We start from the raw sequence: 23,544 nt of genomic DNA, 5'->3' as shown, positions 1-23,544 counted from the left end.
CTCAAGTATTTCACAGTTCTTTTTAGCAGAGCCACATCAAAGTACAAGGAAAGTTTACAAAAGAAATAGAAAAGTTATTTGCATTAGCATTGAGATTGCCAACAAAATACTCAACAAGGAATATATATATATAATGTGTGTGTGTGTGTAAATAGTTTCAATACGTGCTAAGTAAATTGTTGTATTCTTTCATAATCAAATGTCCCGTATACATGCGCCCTTGGAGGTCGACCAGGGGCGAGGGTTGGGGGGGTGTGCTACCTCCCTGAAATGAGTTTTTGCAGGGTGGGATGTCTGCCTTCACTGGGGAACTCCAGCTTGTTCTCATTTCACAAACTGGAAGCTTGAGAAGGCCAGCACTACAGGACGAGGAACACGACAGCAGCAAGTAGCCAAGCACAGTTTCAGGGCACATTTTCACAAAAGCTTGAGGGGAATTCCAGATCTTATTACAATTATGGGGGGCAACCAGTATGTGTTTTGCACAAGACTATCAGTCCAACTCCATTTTATATTAGATTCTCCATTCTACACAACTAAACCGCATGTATTTCATTCATGTCCAAATATAGAGTATAATTAACATATTTAATAGAATCTAAATGGTTTTTGCTTCTGAAATGTTGCATGACTCTGGGTGGACAAAGGTGTTCTTAGTTTTATGTCTTCCTTTCAGAAGGGATATCACGGTTTCTGCTCACATTCCACAGGATGAGGCTGGGGACTGTGACTTTCCTAAGTGAGTATCGTTAAAAAGGTGAAGAAACCTTCAACAAATCAGTTTGTGTTCATGTGTGAAAATGATCCGCAGGTAGCCTTCACCTCAGGAATTTACTTTTGCAGTCTGCCCATTTTTTTCAATCAGTTATCCCAACTACATGGGGAACAGTTGTGGATTCTGGCTCTCTTCGGTCCTTGCTGTCTGGCCTCCAGAATTTTGGGTGTGGTGCTTAGATTTCCAGCATCTGCAGATTTTCTCTTGTTTTTTCTCCAGTCATTGATCATTTGCACCTTCGTCCATCTCCTCTCACGTGCCCTTTCCAAAATATTACCCCAACCTGTCATCAATCTTTGCCTTCTCAAGCATAATGACATTCTGGTAACTTATCCAACATTGCAAAGTATTGAAATTCATATTTCTTTATGTAATGAGTCAGCAAATAAAGGTACTGTCTTCTATATCACAAATATGTACAAACCAGAATATACCCCCTTGTTCTCTCTACATATGGTGACTTACTCAGCAATTGATACACAGCAATTGGCTCCCATACTTTTAGTTAAATTGCTGTAAAAGTAGCCAAGATTTAGACATTTAGAAATATGCAATTTGTTTTATAGCTTTGACAGCCAGCCAAGTCAGCCTTGGCCACTATCAAAGCTTATTTCAGTTGTCTATGGGTAGGTCTTGTTCAGTTTATCACCTTTCCCTTCACGCACTATGCAAAATACAGGGTCACAGTGCTGATGATCAGACATGTTTTTGTTTTAGGTCTGCTGGTCATGGAGATTACAACAGCCAAGCTTGTACCATTCTCATTGGACATTGTTCTCCTATTAAAAAGCGGAATGGTGCTGATACAAGAGATTCCCAGCCAAATTGATTCTCTGGTTGCCAGAGATACAACAGAACTTGTGGATGAAGAACTCTGTGCCACCTTTAACACATTATTGGCACGGACTTTGTTCTCCACAGCTATTATTGTTCTGCTTGCTCTATAAAGGTGGATTTCTTTCCCAATTAATCAAAGTGCTGTTGGCAAATGACACACAGCATAGTTAATGAGACACATGGGCGGCACGGTAGTGTAGTGGTTAGCACAACGCTTTACAGTACAGATGACCCGGGTTCAATTCTCACCACGGCCTGTAAATTCTCCCAATGGGTTTCCTCCAGGTGCTCTGGTTTTCTCCCACAGTCCAAAGACATTCCAGTTAGTAGGATAATTAGTCATTATAAATTGTCCTATGATTAGGCTGGGGTTAAATTAGGGGAATTGCTGGCTGGTGTGGCTCGAAGGGCTGGAAGGGCCTTCTCCCTGCTGTATCTCAATAAATAAATAAATATCAGGTGGAAGTAGTGGCCACTTCAAGCAGCACTCTTCTAATGACCAACATTAGAACACAGATTCTAGTGGGACATGTACCACAAAGGGATCAGCAGTCATTATCCTTGCCAGATTTTATGCTCAGCAGTAAGGAGGCAGCACTTTTGCTACAATAAAGGCCTGCAATTAACAAGTGCAACTTGCTACGTGAAGCCAGCTCCATTATTAATGGTGGGATGACTTTCTGAAACTAAATCCTGTCACAAAGGTGGGAAGCGCAGGCATCTCCCTACAAAATCCAGTGCATTCTAAACCCCTGAATGTGTTGGTATTTGGAGTGTTAACCAGCAGTTTAGGCAAAGAAGTGGACCCAAAGGCCAAAGAAATGCAGAGATGTCAGATTTAAGGGAGGAAATTCTAGAATGTACAATCTGAGTGGTTGAAGGCATGGCCACCAGTTGATGTGTTAAGAAAAGTGGGGAAGTCAACACTGGAGGGAAAGCGAAAGCCAGAGTCAATTCAGATCAGTAAGTGTGGCCATGGCAGGTGAACGTTGAATCAATTCAAGTTTACTGACAACTGACAATGAGAAGTCACTCGGAAGAAAAGTGTTATATCTGAAGGTGATAAAGAAACCCATAAAAGTATGCTGAGAACTAGGGGCAATGTACTGTCATTGGAGCACAGTACATTCAGCAGAAAGTTAAAATCATATGGTTCTCTGTACATGAAATCACAAACATAATAGACAGCTGGCTTACTAATATCCAGGCATTAAAATCTTTTTTAAAAAATTTTAAAAAGTCATTTTATTTGTTACTTGCACATCAAAATGTAGAGTGAAATGCATCATTTGCGTCACAGCAAATCAGCGAGTATTGCACTGGGTAGCCCACAAGCGTCAGCACACTTCCGGCGCCAGTATAGCAGGCCCACGTCTCACTAACCCTGATTGTATGCCTTTGGAATGTGGGAGGAAACCATGCAGTCATGGGGAGAACAGGCAAACTCCTTTCACACAGCAGCAGGAATTTAACCTTGATCTTACAGCTGGCACTGTAACAGCATTATGTTAAGTGCTACCCTACCATGCCACCTTAAAATTATGTTTCATATTTCCATGTTTTTCATTTTTCAAGTATTGTTTTATTTATCAAAATCTCAGTATAAACATTTTTATGATATTTCTCCCTTTGAGGTTTGGATGCCCTCCCTAATGTACGAGTGAGAAATGAGCTCTGAGATATTGCGCAGATCAGCAGGGGCAGCCTGTGATATTCCTGAGGCCAGGCAGCTGACAGCAATCTCCATGGATAAAGGAATCAAGTTTCACATTAGAGGTTTTACTTTGGGTCGAGGTCAAAGGCCTGAGGAAAGCCAAAGATAAAGGCTGCAAGTTATAGACATGAGAAGTTCTGCAGATGGTGGCAGTCCAAAGCAACACACACTAAAAAGCTGGAGGAACTCAGCAGACAGACAGCATCTATGAATGAATAAAGAGTCAATGTTTCAGGCCAAGACCCTTCTTCAGGACCGGAACAGAAAAGGGGAAGATGCCAGATCAGAAAGGTAGGGGGAGGGGAAGGAGGATAGCTAGAAGATGATAGGTGAAGCCAGGTGGATAGAAAAGATAAAGGGCTGGAGAGGAAGTATTCTGATAGGAGAGGAGAGTGGACCATAGGAGAAAGGGAATGGGGGCAGGGGGGGACTCTAGGGGAGGTAATAGGCAGGTGAAAAAAAGGTAAGAGGCCAGAGTGGGGATTAGAAGAAGGGGGCAGGGGGAGGAAAATAATGTTTTACCAGAAGGAGAAATTGACATTCATGCCATCGGGTTGGAGGCTACCCAGATGAAATATAAGGTGTCATTTTCATTATCATGGTTTCAGTGGTCAGTAAAAGCTGGCTATTCTGCAAATAAACAAGAACAATTTTTCATGGCTGTATGGTTTGAAATCTCATTATAAGCAACCTTGCATATTACACTATTGTTGGCATTATTTGATAAAGTTCTATTGGGGAAAAAATAAGTATTAGAACAAAATTTTTGCCCAAAAGTTTAATTTCCAGCTTTAGTCAGCAGTAAGGAAGGTGAATGCAATGTCAGCATTCCTTTCAAGGGGACTAGAATAGAAAAGCAGTAATGTAATGCTAAAGCTTTATAAGGCATTGGTCAGACCACATTTGCAGTACTGGCAGCAGTTTTGAGCCCGATGTCTAAGAAAGAATGTACAGGCATTGGAGGGAGTCCAGAAGAGTTTTACAAAAATTGAACTTAGGAATGAAAGGGTTAATATATAACTCTGGGACTATACATACTGGCGTTTAGAAAAGTGAGGGGGAATCTCATTAAACCTACCAAATATTGAAAGACCTGGATAGAGTGTACGTGGAGAAGATCTTTCCAAACATTGGAGAGCCTAGGATCAGACAACACAGCCACAGAATAGAAAGATGTCTGTTCTAGATCAGAGCTGAGGAGGAATTTCTGTAGCCAGAGGGTGATGAATCTGTGGCATTCATTGGCCACAAATGGCTGTGGATGCCAAGTCATTGGTAATACTTTAAGCGGAGGCTGATAGGTTCTAGATGAGGAGGAGCATCAAGGGTTACAGTGAGAAGACAGGAGAATGGGATTGAAAAGGAAAATAAAACAAAGTTCAAAGTAAAATTTATTATCAGAGTACTTACATGTCACCACATACAACCCTGAGATTCTTTTTCCTGCAGGCATACTTAGCAAATCTATAGAACAGTAACTGTAAACAGGATCAATGAACAACAAATTGTGCAAATGCAAATATAAATAAATAATGATAGTATGAAATAACAAGATAAAGGGTCCTTAAAGTGAGACCACTGGTTAAGGGAACACCAGAAATAGAATGAGTGTAGTTATCCCCTTTTATTCAAGAGCCTGACGGTTGAGGGTAGTAACTGTCCTTGAACCTGGTGGTGCGAGTCTGAGGCACCTATACCTTCTACTTGATGGCAACAATGAGAAAGAGCACGGCCTGGGTGGTGAGGATCTCTGATGATGGATGCTGCTTTTCTACAGCAACATTCCACGTAGATGTGCTCAATGGATGGGAGGGCTTTACCCATGATGTACTGGGCCAAATCCACCATATCTCTAGAAGTTTGACAAGGTTTTTGATGACATGCTGAATCCCCACGGACTCCTGAGGAAGTAGAGGCACTGCTGTGCTTCCTTTGCTATTACAGTTATTCGATGTATCCAGGACAGGTCCTCTGAGACAGTGACACTCAGGAATTTAAAGTTACTGACGCTCTCCACCTCCGATCCTCCAATGAGTACTGGCTTATGCACCTCTGGATTCCCTCTCCGGAAGTCTACAATCAATTCCTTGGTCTTGTTGACATTGAGTGAGAGATTGTTGTTATTACACTACTCAGCCAAATTTTCAATCTTCTTCCTGTATGTTGACTCATCATCACCTTTGATACAGCCCACAAAAGCAGTGTCAGCAGCAAACTTATATATGGTGTTGGAGCTGTACTTGGCCACACAGTCATACGTGTAAAGTGAGTAGAACAGGGGCTAAGCACACATCCCTGTGGTACTTCCGTGCTGATGGAGATTGTGGAGGTGATGTTCTTGCCAATCCGAACTGAGTGGAGTCTGCAAGTGAGGAAATCCAGGATCCAATTGCATAATCAGCCATGATCGAATAGTGGAGCAGACTCAATGGGCCAAATGGTCTAATTCAGCTGCTTTTGTCTTGTAGTCTTTGGTCCTCTGGATTAAGCCAATATTAAGCTGCAAGATCACTCTGTTTTGGAACACTGGGAATAAACTTCTAGTCTCTTATCTCCAATGGTGTCAATGAAAGAAAATTTTTAAAATCTGCATTTATTTCAGGTTATTCCTACTGCTTTCAAATAGCTTTATAACCAATGCTATAATTTTGTTGTAATCGCCATTATAAAGGCATAATGAAATTACAGTCCTGACGCAAGGGGTCGACCCAAAACTTTGACTATCCTTTTTCTCCCACCGATGCTGCTCAGCCCCCTGGCTTCCTCCAGCAGACTGTTTGTTATTTAAGAAATTATGCACTCTTTTAGGTTTACATTTCTGATGTATGATTTAGCTCACCATTCAATCACCTCAGTCAGAAAAAAAATTTAAACAGAAGCCATCCGGTGATAACGTGGTTAATACCTGTTCCAGACTTTCAACTCTATCTAGCAAGAGTCATTAGATATCAGTAAGATTAACATGATCAGACATCCTAACAGGGCACTGCAAAACTCAGAAGCAAAGCTGATTAATGTCTGAGGCAGCAGTTCAACTAAAGGCTGCTAATTACAGAAGGGGTTTCACAACCTTACATTAAAGTTTGCTAGCAGGAAAATGTCTGTGTTCTGGACAAGCTGAGCCATGTTTTATTGTGCAGGTTGTTTGTCTAAACTCCTTGCTTTATAAAACCTGTCACTCAGCTTTAACCAGCACATACAAAATGCTGGAGGAACTCAACAGGCCAGGCAGCACCTTTGAAAAAGATGTTTTGGGCCGAGACCCTTCATCAGGACTGGAAAGGAAGGGGAGAAGTCAAGAGTAAGAAGGTGGGGGGAGGGGTGGAAGAAGTACAGGCTAGCAGTTGATAGGTGAAACCAGGTAAGGGGGAGGGGTGAAGTAAACGGCTGGGAAGTTGATTGGTGAAAGCAGTAAAGGACTGGAGAAGGGGGAATCTGATAGGGCAGGACAGAAGCCTATGGTTAAATTTAATCAGTAGAAACATTTGGAAGGGGAGCAACTTTAATTCACAGAGAGTGTTGATTTACATCAAGTTACGTGTACATATATGAAAATACCAAACCCCATATGGGATTTTAAATAGAGGCAGCAAGCAGCTAGGAAACCAATTCCTCTTCACTGTGGGTGGGACGATCATTTAAACAGTGTTATGAGTCACATCTTGAGAACTGGATGTACAAGTGACCAAAATTGTAGGAATATCAATAACTTGAGAAGGCTGCAGGAAAGATCGAGAAGAGCAAGGCCACAGAAGTTGTTAAAAGCATGGAAAACAATCAAAATTGGAAATGAATGTTACCAGGGAAATGTAAAAACAAACTGTGTTACCAGAAGTAACCTGATGTTTCCGTGTCTATGGAAATTGCATTCAGAGCATGAATACGAATAAGATAAAGAGACACTTAACGTATTTATCCATATTTGTGTTACAGTGTTGATAAACATTGCTTTCTCGGAAGATGATTGCAATGTTGGCTCCTGTTACCCATCTCTTGGAGACTTGCTTGTGGGTCGCAGCAGTCAGCTCTCTGCTTCCTCCACCTGCGGCATGACTGGGCCTGAAATATATTGCATTCTAAGTCACTTACAGGTTAGTCCATGCTAGACAGAGAGAAAATATTATTTTGTCCATTAATATTCCATCTTTTCCCATAGAATTAATATCTAAATTATTTAGGTTGCTCTGTGACATATCAATGCTTTGGCAATGATAAAGTTCATCCAACATGGGCATTTTTGGATGTATAAGTCAATTCAGTTGTACAGGGTGGAGTGCAGCAACGTTACAATCACCATAGAACTGTGCTGCTGGGAAGGAGACCGTATGGCGGCTCGCTGTGGCTAGAGGGCAGGCCTCTGCGTTCGAGTGGTATCTCTCTCTTTCGATAATATTGGAGGGTGTTACCGAGGATCTGTGTTTATAGATTGGACTATGGACGATGGAGTTTTTCATTCCCATGTTTTTTACATTCTCTGTTTTTGCCCGTTCTTTCTTGTTGTTTTTTACGCAGGGGAGGGGGGTTTGGAGAGGCTTGATGATCATGTTGCTGTTCTTTTTTATGGGGAATTTGCTGTTTCTCTTTGAACGACTTCCATGGTTTGTTTGTTTCATGGCTATCTGGAGAAGACGAATCTCAGAGTTATATTCTTTTATAATAAAAGAACCTTTGAACCGCCTTGCTAATTGCTTGGATAAGATGATGATAAGGCTAGTTAAGAGAAGGTGTCTGTATGAATAAAATGACAATGTTGAAAATCCAAAACAAAAACGGCGATAGTTGGAGGTATTCACAGCTCAGGCATCACCTTTGGGGAGAGAAACAAGGTGAATGTTTCAGGTCAATGAATTCTCATCAAAACAAGAAAAGATCTCGTCTTTCCTCTAACCAATAATTGGTTGCTGTGGTAGTGTAGTGGTTAGCACGAACTTATTACAGCTTGGAGTTTGGATTCAATTCTGACACCACCTCTAAGGGCTCTGCACATCTTCCCCATGGAACGCTCCGGTTTCCTCCCACAATCCAAAGACATTGCTGTGGATAGGTTAACTGGTCATTGTAAATTGTCCCATGATTAGGCTAGGGTTAAATCAGAGGGTAGGTGGCAGTGTGGCTCGAAACGCAGAAAGGGCCTGCTCCACACTGTATCTCTTAGTAAATAAATTACATTCATTGAACTGAAGCCTTTCATCTGACTGGCATTTTAATTTCAGAAAGAAAGATATCATTCTACTAGTGTTTGATTAACCTTCGCCAGAACAACACACACAAAATACTGGAGGAACTCAGCAGGTCAGGCAGCAGCTAAGGATGGAATAAGGAGTCAACGTTTCAGGTCAAGACCCTTCTTCAGGACTGGAAAGGAAGGCGGAAGACACCAGTATGTAAAGACGGGTGGAGGGGAGGGTGGATAGCAAGGAGGTGATAGCTGAGACCAGGTAGGTAGGAAAGGTAAAGGGCTGGAGAAGAAGGAATCTGATTGGAAAAGAGAGTGGACCATGGGAGAAAGGGAAGGAGGAGGGGACCCAGGTGATAGGCAGGTGAGAAGAGGCAAGAGGCTAGAGTGGGGAACAGAATAGGAGAGGATGAGGATGAGGAAGGAATTTTTTTTACCAGAAGGAGAAATTGATATTCATGCCATCAAGATGGAGACTATCCAGACAGAATACAAAGTGTTGCTCCTCCTCCCTAAGGGTGGCCTCATCCTGGAACAAGAAGAGGCCTTGGCCTCTACCTTAGCTAGAATTCCAAAATGCCACTTTCATTCAAATTCACTTTCATTCTAACGGACTGGTGCAGAGCCAACAACCTGTCTCTGAATGTGAACAAAACAAAAGAGATGGTTGTTGACTTCAGGAGGGCATGGAGCAACCACTCTCCGCTGAACATTGACGGCTCCTCCATTGAGATCGTTAAGAGCACCAAATTTCTTGGTGTTCGCCCGGCGGAGAATCTCACTTGGTCCTTCGACACCAGCTCCATAGCCAAGAAAGCCCAGCAGCATCTCTACTTTCTGCGAAGGCTGAGAAAAGTCCATCTCCCACCCCTCATCCTCACCACATTCTACAGACGTTGTATTGAGAGCATCCTGAGCAGCTTCATCACTGCCTTGTTTGTGACTTGCACCGTCTTGGATTGCAAGACCCCGCAGTGGATAGTGAGGTCAGCTGAGAAGGTCATCGGGGTCTCTCTTCCCGCTATTACAGACATTTACACCACACGCTGCACCCGCAAAGCTAACAGTATTGTGAAGGGCCCCACGCACCCCTCATACAAACTCTTCTCCCTCCTGCCATCTGGCAAAAGGTACCGAAGCATTCGTGCTCTCACGACCAGACTGTGCAACAGTTTCTTCCCACAAGCCATCAGACTCCTCAATACTCAGAGTCCAGACTGGCATCTACATCATTTATTATTATGTTGTAATTTGTCCTCTACTGTGACTATTGTCTTGTTTATTAATTATTGTACTGCCCTGCATGGTTTTGTGCACTTTATGTAGTCCTGTGCAGGTCTGTAGTCTAGCGTATTTTTTATGTTGTTTTACGTAGTCTAGCGTAGCCTTGTGCTATGTTGTTTTGTGTTGTTTCATGCAGCACCATGGTCCTGGAGGAATGTTGTTTCGTTTTTGCTGTGTACTGTACCAGAAGCTTATCATCGAAATGACAATAAACTTGACTTGACTTGACTTGAAATTGATAGCCTTTGATCCAGATGGTAATGGCTCAGCTCAAATTAATTGAGTATCACTTACCGTATGTATTAGATGCACAAAGAAAATGACTTCTGAAATAATCTTAAAATCCCAACTGCAACTTAAACCCTGCATGAATATTTAAAGAAAGGAAAGAAAACATGAAGGTAAAATAGAAAGATAATCACCCTGGATAGAATTATGCACAGCAGAGAAATGGTCCCATAAACTCTTATGATTTAAATTTCATTACCACAAACAAGCACTGAAGCTTCTGAAGGAAAAGCTGATTTCAAGTTCATATCATCTTGAAACAATAGGAACAACTGAGTAATTACTCTTGCACTTGTTTCTACTTTCACTATTGTGCCCCAGGGACCTTCAAACTGAATGAAACAGATCGAGGTCCAGATTAACTTGGTTGCAGGAGTTTTATACCCAGTGGAATAAAGCACCACAACACCAAAACAACAGCAAAATCTAATAATTCCAGGGAATCATTGTGAATAGAGCTAAGGAACTGAAAGGATAAAAAGGCCCTGATGGGAGTTGTATACAGACCCCCAAACAGTAGTAAGGATGTGTCCTACAAATTACAACAGGAGATAAAAAATGCATGCCGAAAGGGCACTGTTACAACAGTCAATATACGAGGAGATTGGGAAAATCAGGTTGGTGCTGGATTACAGGAAGGGGAATTCCTAGAGTGCCTATGAAATGGCTTTTCAGAACAGCTCATGGTGGAGTCTACTAGAGGATTGGCTGCTCTGGATTGGGTGTTGTGCGATGAACCAGTTTTAATTAGAGAGCTTAAGGTAAAAGAACCTGAAGGGGAAGGGATCATAATATGATTAAATTCACCCTGAAATTTGAGAAGGAGAAGCCAAAGTCAGATGTATCAGTGTTACAGTGGAGCAAAGTGAATTAATGAGAGAGGAGTTGGCCAGAATTGTTTGGAAAAGAACACTGGCAGGGATGATGGCAGAGCAGCAATGGATGGAATTTCTGGAAGAAATTTGGTAGGCACAGGATATGTACATCCCAAAGAAGAAGTATGCTGAAGGAAAGATGACACAACCGTGGCTAATGAGAGAAGTCGAAGCCAACATAAAAACCAAAGAGAGGGTATATAATAGAGCAAAAATTAGTGAAAAGTTAGAGACCAACAGAAGGCAACATAACAGTCATTTAGAAGATAAAGATGGAATACAAAAATAAGCTAGCCATTAATAATAAAGAAGATACCATCAGTTTATTCACATACATAATGTGTAAAAGAGAGGTGAGAGTGGATATCAGACCACTGGAAAACAATGCTGGAGAGTAGTAATGGGGGGGGGGGGGAGAGAACAACAAAATAGCAGAGGAACTGAATAGGTATTTTTCATCAATTTTCACTGTAGAAGACACTAGCAGTATGGTGGAAGTTCCAGGTATCAGGGGGCATGAAGTGTGTGAAGTTACTATAACTAACGTTCTTGGGACACTGAAAGGTCTGAAAGTAGATAAGTCACCTGGACCAGATGGTGCACACCTCAGAATTCTGAAAGAGGTGGCTGAAGAGATCATGGAGGCATTAATAATGATCTTTCACTAGATTCTGGAATGTTTCCTGAAGAATGGAAAATTGCAAATGTCACTCCACTATTCAAGAGGAGAGGGAGGCAGAAAGAAGGAAACTATAGGCTAGTGGTCTGACTTCAGTTGTTGGGAAGATGTTGGAGTCAATTATTAAGAAGAGGTCTCAGGGTAATTGGAGGTACATGATTAAATAGACCATAGTCAACATGGTTTCCTCAAGGGAAAATCTTGTTTGACAAATCTGTTGGAATTCTTTGAAGAAATAACAGGCAGGATAGACAAAGGAGAATTGTTTGATATTGTGTACTTGGATTTTAAGAAGACCTTTGACAAGGTGCCACATATGAGGCTGCTTAATGAGCTATGGGCCCCTGGTTTTGCAGGGAAGGTTCTAACATGGATATAGCAGTGGCTGATTGGAAAAAGGCAAAGAGTGGAAATAAAGGGAGCCTTTTCTGGCTGGCTGCCTGTGACTAGTGGTGATCAACAGGGGTCTATGTTGGGACCAATTCTTTTTATATTATATGTCAATGATTTGGATGATGGAATTGATGGCCTTTTTGCAAAGTTTGCAGGCGATGAAGATAGGTGGAAGGGCAAGTAGTTTTGAGAAAATAGAGAGGCTACAGAAGGATTTAAATTAGGAGAATGGGCAAAGTAAGGGCAGATGGAATACAGTGTCAGGAAGTGTATGTTCATGCACTTTGGTAGAAGAAATGAAAGGGTAGACTATTTTCTAAATTGAGAAAAAATTCAAAAAACTGAAGTGCAAAGGGACTTGAAAGTCCTTGTGCAGGATCCCTAAAGGTTAATTTGCAGGTTGAGTCTGTGGTGAGGAAGGGAAATGCAATGTTAGCATTTATTTCAAGAGGACGAGAATATAAAAGCAAGGATGTAATGTTGAGGCTTTATAAAGCACTGGAGAGGGTTCAAAGGAGGTTCATGAAAATGATTCCAGTATTGAACGGCTTGTCAGATGAAGAGTATTTGATGGCTCTGGGCCTGTATTTACTAGAATTCAGAAGAATGAGGGTGAACTCATTGAAACCTATCAAATAGTAAAAGGCCTTAATAGAGTGGATGCGGAGAGGATGTTTCCTATGGTGGGACAATCTAAGACCAGAGGACACATCCTCAGAACAGAGGGGTGTCCTTTTAGAACGGGGATGAAGAATTTCTTTAGCCATAAAATGGTGAATCTGTGGTATTCATTGCCATGGGCAGCTGTGCAGGCCAAGTATTTATGTATACTTAAATCAGAAGTTGATAGATTCTTGATTGGCCATTGCATGAAGGGACGTGGGGAGAAGGCAGGAGATTGGTGCTGAGAAGAAAATTTGGTTGGCCATGACAAAATGGTGGAGCAGACTCAATGGGCCAAAATGGCCTAGTTCTGCTCCTATATCTTATAGTCTTATGGTCTATGCATTAACAACATCTGTTGGAAGAGGACCACTTGGTCAATAGTGGCCAGAGCCTCAGGTAAATCCTTTTTCTGCGCTGTTGGGAGGTAAACAGTGGCAGGTAGTTAGCATGGACCTGATGCAGTGCACAACTATACACACTAGTGAAGGGCATGGAGACATCTAAATGAGAATCCTGAGCTAGGCCGCTCAAGGTTCAAGTTTCAAAGTTCAATGTTAAAGGTCCATTTTATTGTCAAAGTATGCATGTACAATACCACTCTGTTACTTGTCTTCTCCAGATAGCCATGAAATACACATGAAAAAGTAAAAGGAGCAAAACTCGCAGACCCCAGAATCCCCCACCCCTTCCTCCGCAGAAAAGAAAAACAGCAACAATAACAATCCCTGAACCCCCTCCCCACAGAAGAAAAACAGCAACAGTAACAAACCCCGACCCCCTCATTCACAGAAAAAAGCAGCAATAATAGCAACCCCTCCCGTGCAGGAAAAGACAGCGACCAACCCCTCACTCACAAAAATGAACAGCGACAGTAGCATGAAGCCCTCCCCAACTCCACCCACATACAAGGAATTTACAGACCACCCACCCCGCTAATCGGCCACAAGAAAGAAAACACTGAGAAACTGAAGAACAAGACGAAGTACAGTCCAACCACACAGAATCTCAGAACATCGAACAGTCCCTCCATGACTCAGAACTCACACCTGGTCTGAACCGTGACCTTCGTTGGGAGCAATCACTGACCCTCTGGCCCCGTTGGGAGTGATTACTGACCAGCTGATCTCCATTGGGAGTGATCACCATCCCTCTAGCCCCACTGGGGGTGATCACTGACCCTCTGGCCCCAATGGGAGCATCGCTGACCCTTTGGCCCCATTGGGAGCATCACTGACCCTCTGGTCTCCATTGGGAATGATCACCATCCCTCTGGCCCCACTGGGGGTGATCGCTGACCCTCTGGCCCCAATGGGAGCAATCACTGACCCTCTGGCCCCATTGGGAGCATCACTGACCCTCTGGTCTCCATTGGGAATGATCACCATCCCTCTGGCCCCACTGGGGGTGATCACTGACCCTCTGACCCCATTGGGAGTGATCACTGACCCTCTGGCCCCATTGGGAGCAATTACTTACCCTCTGGCCTATTGGGAGCAACTACTGACCCTCTGGCCCCACTGGGAGTGATCACTGACCCTTTGGCCCTGTTGGGAGCATCATTGACCATCTAGCCCCGTTGGAAGCGATCACCAACCCTCTGTCCTCCACCGGGAGCGATCACTGACCTTCTGGTCTTCGTTGGGAGTGATCACAGACCCTCTAGTCTCCGTTGGGAGTAATCACTGACCCTCTGGTCTCCATTGGGAGTAATCACTGACCCTCTGGTATCTGCTAGGAGTGATTGCTGACTGGGTCCAAACGCTGCCATCATGGCAGCCTCCACCCAGAGCGCTCACTGACCGGGTCCGAACATCTTCATCTCGATTCTTCAGTCTTCCTCGCCGCTTCGAGATGGAGTCGTTCATGACCCCACACCCCGTCTTTGGCTTCCTCCCCAAGTCAGCTTGTGTTCTCAGAGCTTTTCGGGCCCTTGTCTCTGATCTTCACGAGGCAGCTCTCCGGACATAGCACACGCTGGATCCCTCGATTAAGATCCAAGCTGCACATCACAGGCACCAATAGTCTCCATAACACAAACAATACAAAAAGAAGAAGCAGGAGGTGTAGAAAATATGAAATAATTAAAAGACTTGCTATCTGAAAGCAGTCACCCAGGAAATTGTGGTTTGGTGGTGCCAAATTGACCACTGATAATGTTTTTGAGTAACCTCCAGGGATGTTAGAATATTAACTGAAGCAAGTGGTATCAGACAGATTTCAGAGGTTCAGGGAGCCTGGGAAGCATGAAGAAAGTTGTCCCTTGTGCTCCCATTCTGTACCCAAATAAAGGCTTCAGGAAGCCCCCCAATTGCAATAACAATTTCAGAACATCACATAAAGGTCTCTTTCTACCAGAGGTCACATGAGTGGGAATTTTCTTGGGCAGCATGTTGAGCCAGTTCCCTGACAAATGTTACACTTCCATGGAATTTGTTGGTGTTTCCAGATTTTCATGCAGCTTATTTCTTTGTCTTCTGTGAGTGCTCGGACATGGGGCCCAGTAAATGGAGTAATTCTTGGAACATGACCACTTTTATACATAGACCTTCCTTTCAAGTTTCTATAAATGCTCACTTACATCAAGTTAAATAGAATGCTAAATGTCATCCAAATGTCATCACTGTTTTTCTTTAGCTGCTTATAATCATGGTACCACATAATCTACTGAATACCATCAAAGAGTCCAAGCAGACATGACTAAGCACGCTACATCTCTTCAGTTCGAAAACGGAAGAATATTCCACCAAAATAATTCGGCATTAGTCATGCAGAAACAGCTTGTCAAGTCTTAAAAGTATAAACAAACTAGAATTAAGTTACAGAAGAAAATCTTTCCGTGGTTGAGTATATTCACATTTTTCTGCCCATTGCAGGAATAAGTGAATCACAGAGATCTTTCGGTAGTAAAGAAAAACTCCATAGGCTCTCATTAATAAGACAATGTTCAAAAGTGGGATAACAAATTCCTAACTACTTGCTCAATTTAGTGTGAAAGATGCATGTGCTATGTCAGTGTTTTAATACCTGTGTGCAAGTTAGTTCATGTCTTTATTAATGCTTTTTACTAATGGACGCACCTGAATAGACAGATGCCTAACAAGCCAAGATATGCAATGTAATGACATGAATCCACATTAGGATAAAAGAAACTTATGTTATGGAAATATAACTACTTTCTGCAAAACTGATTGGAATTTTATTTTACCCTCCTTGGGATAATTAAACTCTTGAATATTAGAATTGCAAGTAATTAAAAATGTATTGTTGTCACTAGCCATTCAATGAGGGTTCATGCATACATCCATCAGTGTCAGTGGAAATTAACACAGATTATGCAACTCATTGTGATATCAGTATTCAGTTGAATTTAGTGCTCTGAGCAATTTACAAAAGTTAAAGTCTTTTGATCTTTAAGATGCCTTCTAAATCAGAACACACCACAGTAGGTTAAGCAGCATTGTGCTGGTTCAGCTTTCTTTCTGGAAGACATGGTAGAGTAAATCATATACATCTAATGATGGACCTCCCTGCACTGATCAGGATTGTCAGCATGAGAAATAGCGCTTCACAAATTTGAATGGTTTTTGTTTTGAAGAGGTGACCCAGAAGACAAGGGCAGGGTGGCAGATATGGTCTACATGGAGTTTAACAAGGCTTTTGACAATGTTCTGAGGGGAAGCAGGCCTGAAAGGTTAGGTCACATAGGATCTAGGGTGAAATAGCCAACTGCATAGAAAATTGGCTTGGTGGTGCAAGTCAAGAGGGATAGAGAGGGTTGTATTTTAAATCGGAGGTCAGTGTGCTGCAGGGATCAGTTATGGGTGTACTGGTTATCATCATATATTTCAACAATTTGGATGAGCAAGTCAGTGGCAGGGCTAGTAAGTTAGTGGATGACACAGAAATTGAAGGTATTGTATATAGTGAAGGAAATTGTCTAAGATGAAAACAGGATCTAGATCAATCGAGAAAGTGGTCCAAGAAATGGCAGATGCAATGTAATTTGGATTAACTTGAAGCATTGCATTTTGGTAAGTTCAACTAGGGAAAGACTTGCACAGTAAATGGTAAGGCTCTGGAATAGAGGGATCTAAAGGTACAAGTATACACATCTGTGAAAGACAGTGGGGAAGGTGGTTAGTAGTGGAGAAAGAATTAACTCTCACATTCAAAAGAGAGCAGGATAAGTATCTAAAAACCAAGAATGTACCAGGTCGTGGTAAGAGTGCAGAGCTATAGGATGACATGGGTTTATTTTATATAGACTCAGGATGGAATCAATGATTAAATGATCTTTTTACTGTGCCTTAACCATTTTATGATTCCTTGGTTGGATGTAGCATAACAAGGTCCAGAAAAAGGGGAAAAAATCCAATCCCGTGCTTGCCAGTGAAAGTCCTCTAATTCTGATTTTGCAAATCTCAGTTGAAGTGGGCACACCCGTCACTGAAAACAATGAAAATGTGCCCATTTGCAAAACCAAAGCCACTTCTTAATCTTTTACAGAGCAATACTATACAACAGATAAGACAGCAAATCTTCAATTAAAATTCGTAATTCATAAGTACAATATCAGGGTGCATGCATTAGTTTAAGATATACTCAAGATTCTCCATCTTTTTCCCCAAAATTAGGAAGAACAAAAATGTTTTACTTGCGATTCAAGATTGGATTTCAATTCTGTCAGCTCTGCTTTCAGCCATCGCATTGAAAATGTTATCACAGCTTTTGAACCAGATCGGAAAAAGAAATGGTGGCAATCCAAGAATGGTAAGTTTGCAGAAAACAAAAGGTACAGGAACTGAAGTTCAACACAGAGTTCATCAAAAATTTTACAAAATGCTTCTCTAAACCCAGGGGTTCCCATCCTTCCTTCGGCCATTAAGCAAGGGGTCTGGCAACCTTAAGTTGGAAACCCTTGTTTAAACAAGTGCTGTCAAGTAAACACATAGTATTCTATTTTTACATTTACATCTTGCTTTTAAGGTAATTCATTTTCATACTGAACTTGGATGTGGATTGATAGAATTGTTGATGTTAATCCTACATATCAATTGTGAAAAGCTACCATTCTGTTCCAGTTCTGTACAAGCAACCTCAACAGTATATGGACTAATGTTTGAAGACAAGTGCCTTAAGCAAATTCAGTTGACACCCTGAAGCTTGACTCAGCACCGAAAGGATTTGTAGGATTTAATTCTTGCATGGGAGTTTTTTAGTATCATAATTGGAAATGAGCATTGAACCTGAATAGCAATAAGATCGATCTTAACTTGGTCAACTAGTGCAAGGAAGTGTGAAGGGGATGGAATCAAAAATGTGCTGAAGTGAATCTGGGTGAGAGGAATTGGAAAAGGTAGAGGGAATGTGGGAGTGAACTCAGGGAAGAATCTGTAAAAATGTTAAAGTAAGTTAATATCTCTTAAAATTATAGAGAGAAGAACTTTGTTCGAACAGGTTGAGCATATATCGGCTGCTACAGCCTCTTCCAGCATTTATACTTGTCTATACAGATCAACAATTAACAACTTGTCATGTTTCTGAATTCCAAAAATGTTCTCTGCTGTTGTAGGTGTGCATCATGTCAGTATTCAGCTGGATCTGGAATCACTCTTTCAATTCAGTCATCTTATTCTTTCATTTAAGGTAACATTTAAAAGTTTTGTTAATCCCTACTCAGTTATTAAACTGTTGCAAAAGGCAGGTTTTCCTCCTATCGCACACATGAAGTGCTGGAGGAATTCAGCAGGTCAGGCAGTATCTATGGAAATAAACAAACAGTCGATATTTCAGGCCGAGACCCTTCTTCGGGACTGAGAAGGAAGGGGGAAGACGCCAGAATAAAAATGGAAGGGTAAAGGGAAGGATAATAGCTGGAATGTGATAGGTGAGGCCAGGAGAGTGAGAAAGGTAAAGGGCTGGGGAGGAAAGAATCTTATAGAAGAGGAGAGTGGGCCATAGGAGAAAGGCAAGGAAAAGCAGACCCAGAGGGAAGTGATAGGCAGGAGAGAAGAGGTAAAAGGACAGAGTGGGGATAGATGGGGGAGGGAATGTTTTTACTGTGAAGAGAATCCATATTCATGTCATCAGGTTGGAGTTGCTCCTCCACCTTGCAGGTGGCCTCATCCTGGCACAAGAGGAAGCCATGGATCAACATATCGGAACAGGAATGGGAATTGGAATTAAAAGGTTTGGCCATTGGGATGTTCCGCTTGTGGCAGATGGAGGAGAAGTGCTCGTCAGAGCGGTCCCAAGAGGCAAAGTGTCTCACCAGTGTAGAGAAGGCCACACTGGGAGCACTGGACACAGTAGACGACCCCAGCAGTCTCACAGGTGAATTGGTGCCTCGCCTGGAAAGACTGTTTGGGACCCTGAATGGAGATGAACGAGGAGGTGAACAGGCAGGTGTAGTATTTAGGCCACTTGCAGGGATAAATTCCGGGATGAAAATTATTGGGGAGGGACGAATGGACAAGGGAAATGCAGAGGGAGTGATCCCTGCAGTAAGCAGAGAGGGGTAGGAGGGAGGCAATGATATGTTTAGTGGTGGGATCCCTTTGGAGATGGCAGAGGTTGCGGAGGATGATGTGCTGCATGCAGGTGCTCATGGGGTGGAAGGTGAGGACAAGAGGAACTCTATCACTGTTAAGGTGACAGAAAGATGGTGCTATGTTGATGTTTCTTGCATTTGCAGGCTGCTTCTCAGAGTTATTTTTTATCGTAGCTACCATTTACTGTTTACTCCCCCTTCAATTGCCCCAGAAGGACATGAAACACCTCAAATACCCTCTTCAAGTCTGTGCTATTTATGGATCACTTTAAGGATTGAAGTATGTGTTAACTACTCACAAGGAGAAGCTTTTCTCTCTCTAGAAACTGTTGCTGGCCTCTAAGTAGCTGACACCGGGCAATGAAATGTATATCGCTCTCCAAGTTCCTTAATTTGATAGTTTAATATGCTGGTTGTCCAACAGTATTTCGAACATTATATTTATGTGAATGCTGGTGGTTTTCCATCATGTCCGATGATGACAGGAAACCTGTGTGGGAGAGTTTTTAAAGTAGAAAAACCATTGCACAGGACCATTTCCACTTTCTCGACCTCAGAGATCCAGGTCCAATGGTATGAACAAGCGTCACAAATTGGGGACTTCCTTGGTTGCAGTGTGGATGACCGTGACGTCTTCTATGCCTGAGTGTCCGTTGGGGGCCAAAGGTGAGTGAATTGCCCCAGAATAGAAACTACAAGCTTCTTCGCCAGAGGCGCTAACCCTCCCTGGACACCCCTTACGCCCCATACTTATGTAATGTTTAAGTAATACACCAACAGGAAGATGTGGCTACTTCCTCTGTTCCTGATAACAAGGGAATAACTATAATTATTTTATTATAAATTTGATTCAATCATCAAGAATATAACTTTTTCTCCACCAATACTATTTTCAGCAGAGTAGTTTCAGAGGTCCACCGTCCTGAATGTGGTTATTTTTTTCAGGAAGCATCTTAGTCCACTGCAGACTACAACTAAATGGTTGGAGTCTCTTCGAGTAGGTAGTCTAACACAGCCTGGTGTAGGAGGATTCCTAGCCACACACTAGTAGCTACCACCAAGAGCCAGTTAAATCACCTGGGATTAATAATGTTAAAAGTGAAGATTTGTTTTCAGTGATTTGTTGAGGATGTGATTAGCAGGTGTAAATGGCCAATGTTCCTCTCCTGCATTTCACTCAAATCCCCTTCCAAGTACCAAGCTTATTAACTCAAAGGAACCAAACACAGTTGTCTGTGTTGTATATTACTACAAGGAGAAGAAAATTAATTATTCCATTTGAAACATTATTTAGGTGCTAAAGATTTGCTTTCCATGCTACCTTTATGTTTTCACATCTCAACTCAGATACCAAAAATCCCTCGTGATGCCTAGAAAAACTTGTGAGTTGATTGAAACCACTCCCATTCCTTCACTAAGTCTCACTGCACTTCAAAGATCCACTACCTTGTAGTCTACAGCACAAAGTATCCAAACCCCCTTCTGGTGCCTGGCCAGGAGAAATCCCAGAAGGAAACCTAGTTTCAGAGAACATTCTCAAGGTGATGCCCTTTCAAGTAATCATTGCCACTTTGAAATCTGACTTTTCAGCTTCTTTGAGTCATTATGAACAGTGCTAATGGGGATATCAAGTCAGTTAGTAGACCCATTCTTCTGGTCCAGTGAAACATTCTGATCAATCTGTACTTTCTTCACTCAGACTTTCCGTCCAGCGGCAATGCTTGTGGAGAAATCGTCAGATTATGGTCAAACATGGAACGTCCTGAGATACTTTGCATATGATTGTGCTCACTCCTTTCCAAATATCCCTACTGCACCTGCACAGAGAGTGAACGATGTTATATGTGAATCAAAATACTCTGACCTTGAACCCTCTACAGATGGAGAGGTAGGGCATCAAAATTAATTTTCCTACTATTTTTCCATACCAGAAAATCAGCCATTCATGTATATGCCATCTTAATTATCCAATTGAGTCATTGTTACAATTCATAGATGTAGATATAATTTTAATATAAGAGTGGTGAGCTATTCCAGCCCCAGATTGCAGTTATCTCCATCAAACCTTCTAGTTTGTGGCACTTGAAATGATTGATGTATATTCCCTGTTAATACAAGACAGCCTCTTCAGAATTTACAGCCCTGACCATGAACTTTGCATGCAAGAATTTTAGTGACTGACATTCTATAAATATAATGGATGCTACCTCCACCATATTTTACGGTTGGAGTGGTTTTACCTGGCTGATGCACAGTATTAGATTTACGCCACACGTACTGCTTACTGTTGAGGCCAGAAAGTTCCTTTTTAGTCTCATCGGACCTCAAGACCTTCTTCCTCATCTTTACAGTATCATCTTTACGGGCAAGGATATGCTTTTTTTTAGGTGTACTTGTGAGATAAATCTAATACTGCGCATCAACCAGATAACACCACCCCTATGGTTTAGTGGAGGAAGCATCAAGCTACGGGGATGCTTTTCAGCAGCAGGGGCTGGAAATCTGGTCAGGATTGGTGGGATGGTGAATGGTGCTAAATGCAGAGAAAGCTTAAACTAGGGAGGAAGTTCGTCTTTCAGTAGGACAACGACCCAAAGCACACTGCCAGAGCAACCACAGACTGGCTTCAAAGGAAGAAAGTTGATGTCCTCTAGGGGCCCATTCAGAGTCCTGAGCTTAACCTGTTTGAACATCTCTGACAAGACCTCAAGATTTTTTATTTATTTTAGTTATTTGTTGAGCTACAATGTGGAATAGATCCTCCTGGCACTTCCAGCTGCACCACCCAGCAATCCCCCAATTTAAAACCTCGCCCAATCAGGGGACAAGTTGCAATGACCAATTAACCTACCAACCAGTACGTTTTTGTAATGTGGGAGGGAACTGGAGCATCTGGAGGAAACCCATACAGCCACCGGGAGGATGAACAAACTCCTTACAGACTGCAGTGGGAATTGATCTTGGATCGCTGGTACTGTAAAGCGTTGTGCTAACCATTACGCTACCATGCAGCCCAAGATTGCAGTTCACTGCCGCTCCCCAACTAACTTGGCACAGCTTGATCAATTTTACAAGGAGGAATGGACAAATCTTGCTCCATCACATTGTGCAAAGCTAATAGAGACTTATCCAAAAAGACTACTGGCTGTAATAGCTGCGAGAGGCGTTTCAACTAAGTACTGCGGAAAGGGGGATGAATACTTTTGAACCACTGACATTTCAGTTTTTGAACTTTTAGTATTTCATGCTTTACAATTGTCCCTGTTTTGAATTGTTCTTGGGGGGGGGGGGGAAGGAGCATGTGATTCACAAATGAAAGTTCTCAGTTAAATTGATCAAAATCCCTGGTTATAATTCTCACTTATGTGAACAAAGGGTTGCGGGCTGAATATATTTCAAGGCACTCTATATCACTGTACAAATTAATGGTCTCAGTTTCAAATAATTTTATTTTAAACATGCATTGCAGGTTGTTCTGAAAGCACTGGATCCACATTTCCAAATCTCTAATCCATACAGCCCAGAGATACAAGGTAGGCACAAAAAAGCTGACAATTGTAGTGGTTGCAACATCAAAAATGAGCGAACCTGAACCTTCTTTCTTCATCATGACCTCTACCTCTGATGTATTTATCAAGATGAGATCAAATGCCTTGAGCTGAAATAAAGTCTGACTTATAAAATCTCTTCAAAGATATATTCCTGAGATCAAGGGTAACTTGCTTCCTCTGGTTCTGTGGTTCTTAGGTGGCTGATGAGGACAACATGTTACCTATAGATTTGCCACAGGTATGGCAAGAGATCGTTTTTGGGAAGTTTGGTAACTTGGAAGTGGTGTTTCCCTGTTGCTGTTTCTGTTGGGCTGCTGTGTGCACCTTAGGAGGGAAACCAATGTTGTAATTAAACTCAAAGTTCAAAAGTACATTTATTATCAAAGTATGCATACTATATAGAGCCTTGGGATTTATCTCCATACAGGCAGCCACAAAACAAAGGAACCCAATAGAACCCATTAAAAAAAAGATAGTCAAACACCCAATGAGCAGAATGAAAAACAAACAACAGGAATTCTGCAGACGCTGGAAATTCAAGCAACACACATCAAAGTTGCTGGTGAACACAGCAGGCCAGGCAGCATCTCTAGGAAGAGGTACAGTCGACGTTTCAGGCCGAGACCCTTCGTCAGGACTAACTGAAGGAAGAGTGAGTAAGAGATTTGAAAGTTGGAGGGGGAGGGGGAGATCCAAAATGATAGGAGAAGACAGGAGGGGGAGGGATGGAGCCAAGAGCTGGACAGGTGATTGGCA

General features: G+C 42.2%; 1 protein-coding gene across 1 annotated transcript in view; it reads left to right on the top strand.

The window, feature by feature from the left end:
- Positions 1-726: 726 nt before the first annotated feature.
- Positions 727-23,544, top strand: part of LOC140187004 (laminin subunit beta-4-like) — a 166,801-nt gene continuing 143,983 nt past the window's right edge. Inside the window, exons 1-6 of the mRNA XM_072241865.1 lie at positions 727-739; positions 7,260-7,417; positions 17,322-17,457; positions 18,260-18,333; positions 20,937-21,125; positions 22,707-22,770. Coding sequence (XP_072097966.1) covers position 739; positions 7,260-7,417; positions 17,322-17,457; positions 18,260-18,333; positions 20,937-21,125; positions 22,707-22,770 — 622 coding nt within the window. The 5' untranslated portion in view covers positions 727-738. The remainder of the gene's footprint in view (positions 740-7,259; positions 7,418-17,321; positions 17,458-18,259; positions 18,334-20,936; positions 21,126-22,706; positions 22,771-23,544) is intronic.

This window comes from Mobula birostris, chromosome 23, assembly GCF_030028105.1.
Source record: "Mobula birostris isolate sMobBir1 chromosome 23, sMobBir1.hap1, whole genome shotgun sequence".
NCBI lineage: Eukaryota > Metazoa > Chordata > Chondrichthyes > Myliobatiformes > Myliobatidae > Mobula > Mobula birostris.
The sequence above is the reverse complement of the archived record's forward strand: the minus strand, read 5'-3'. Positions and strand labels throughout refer to the sequence as shown.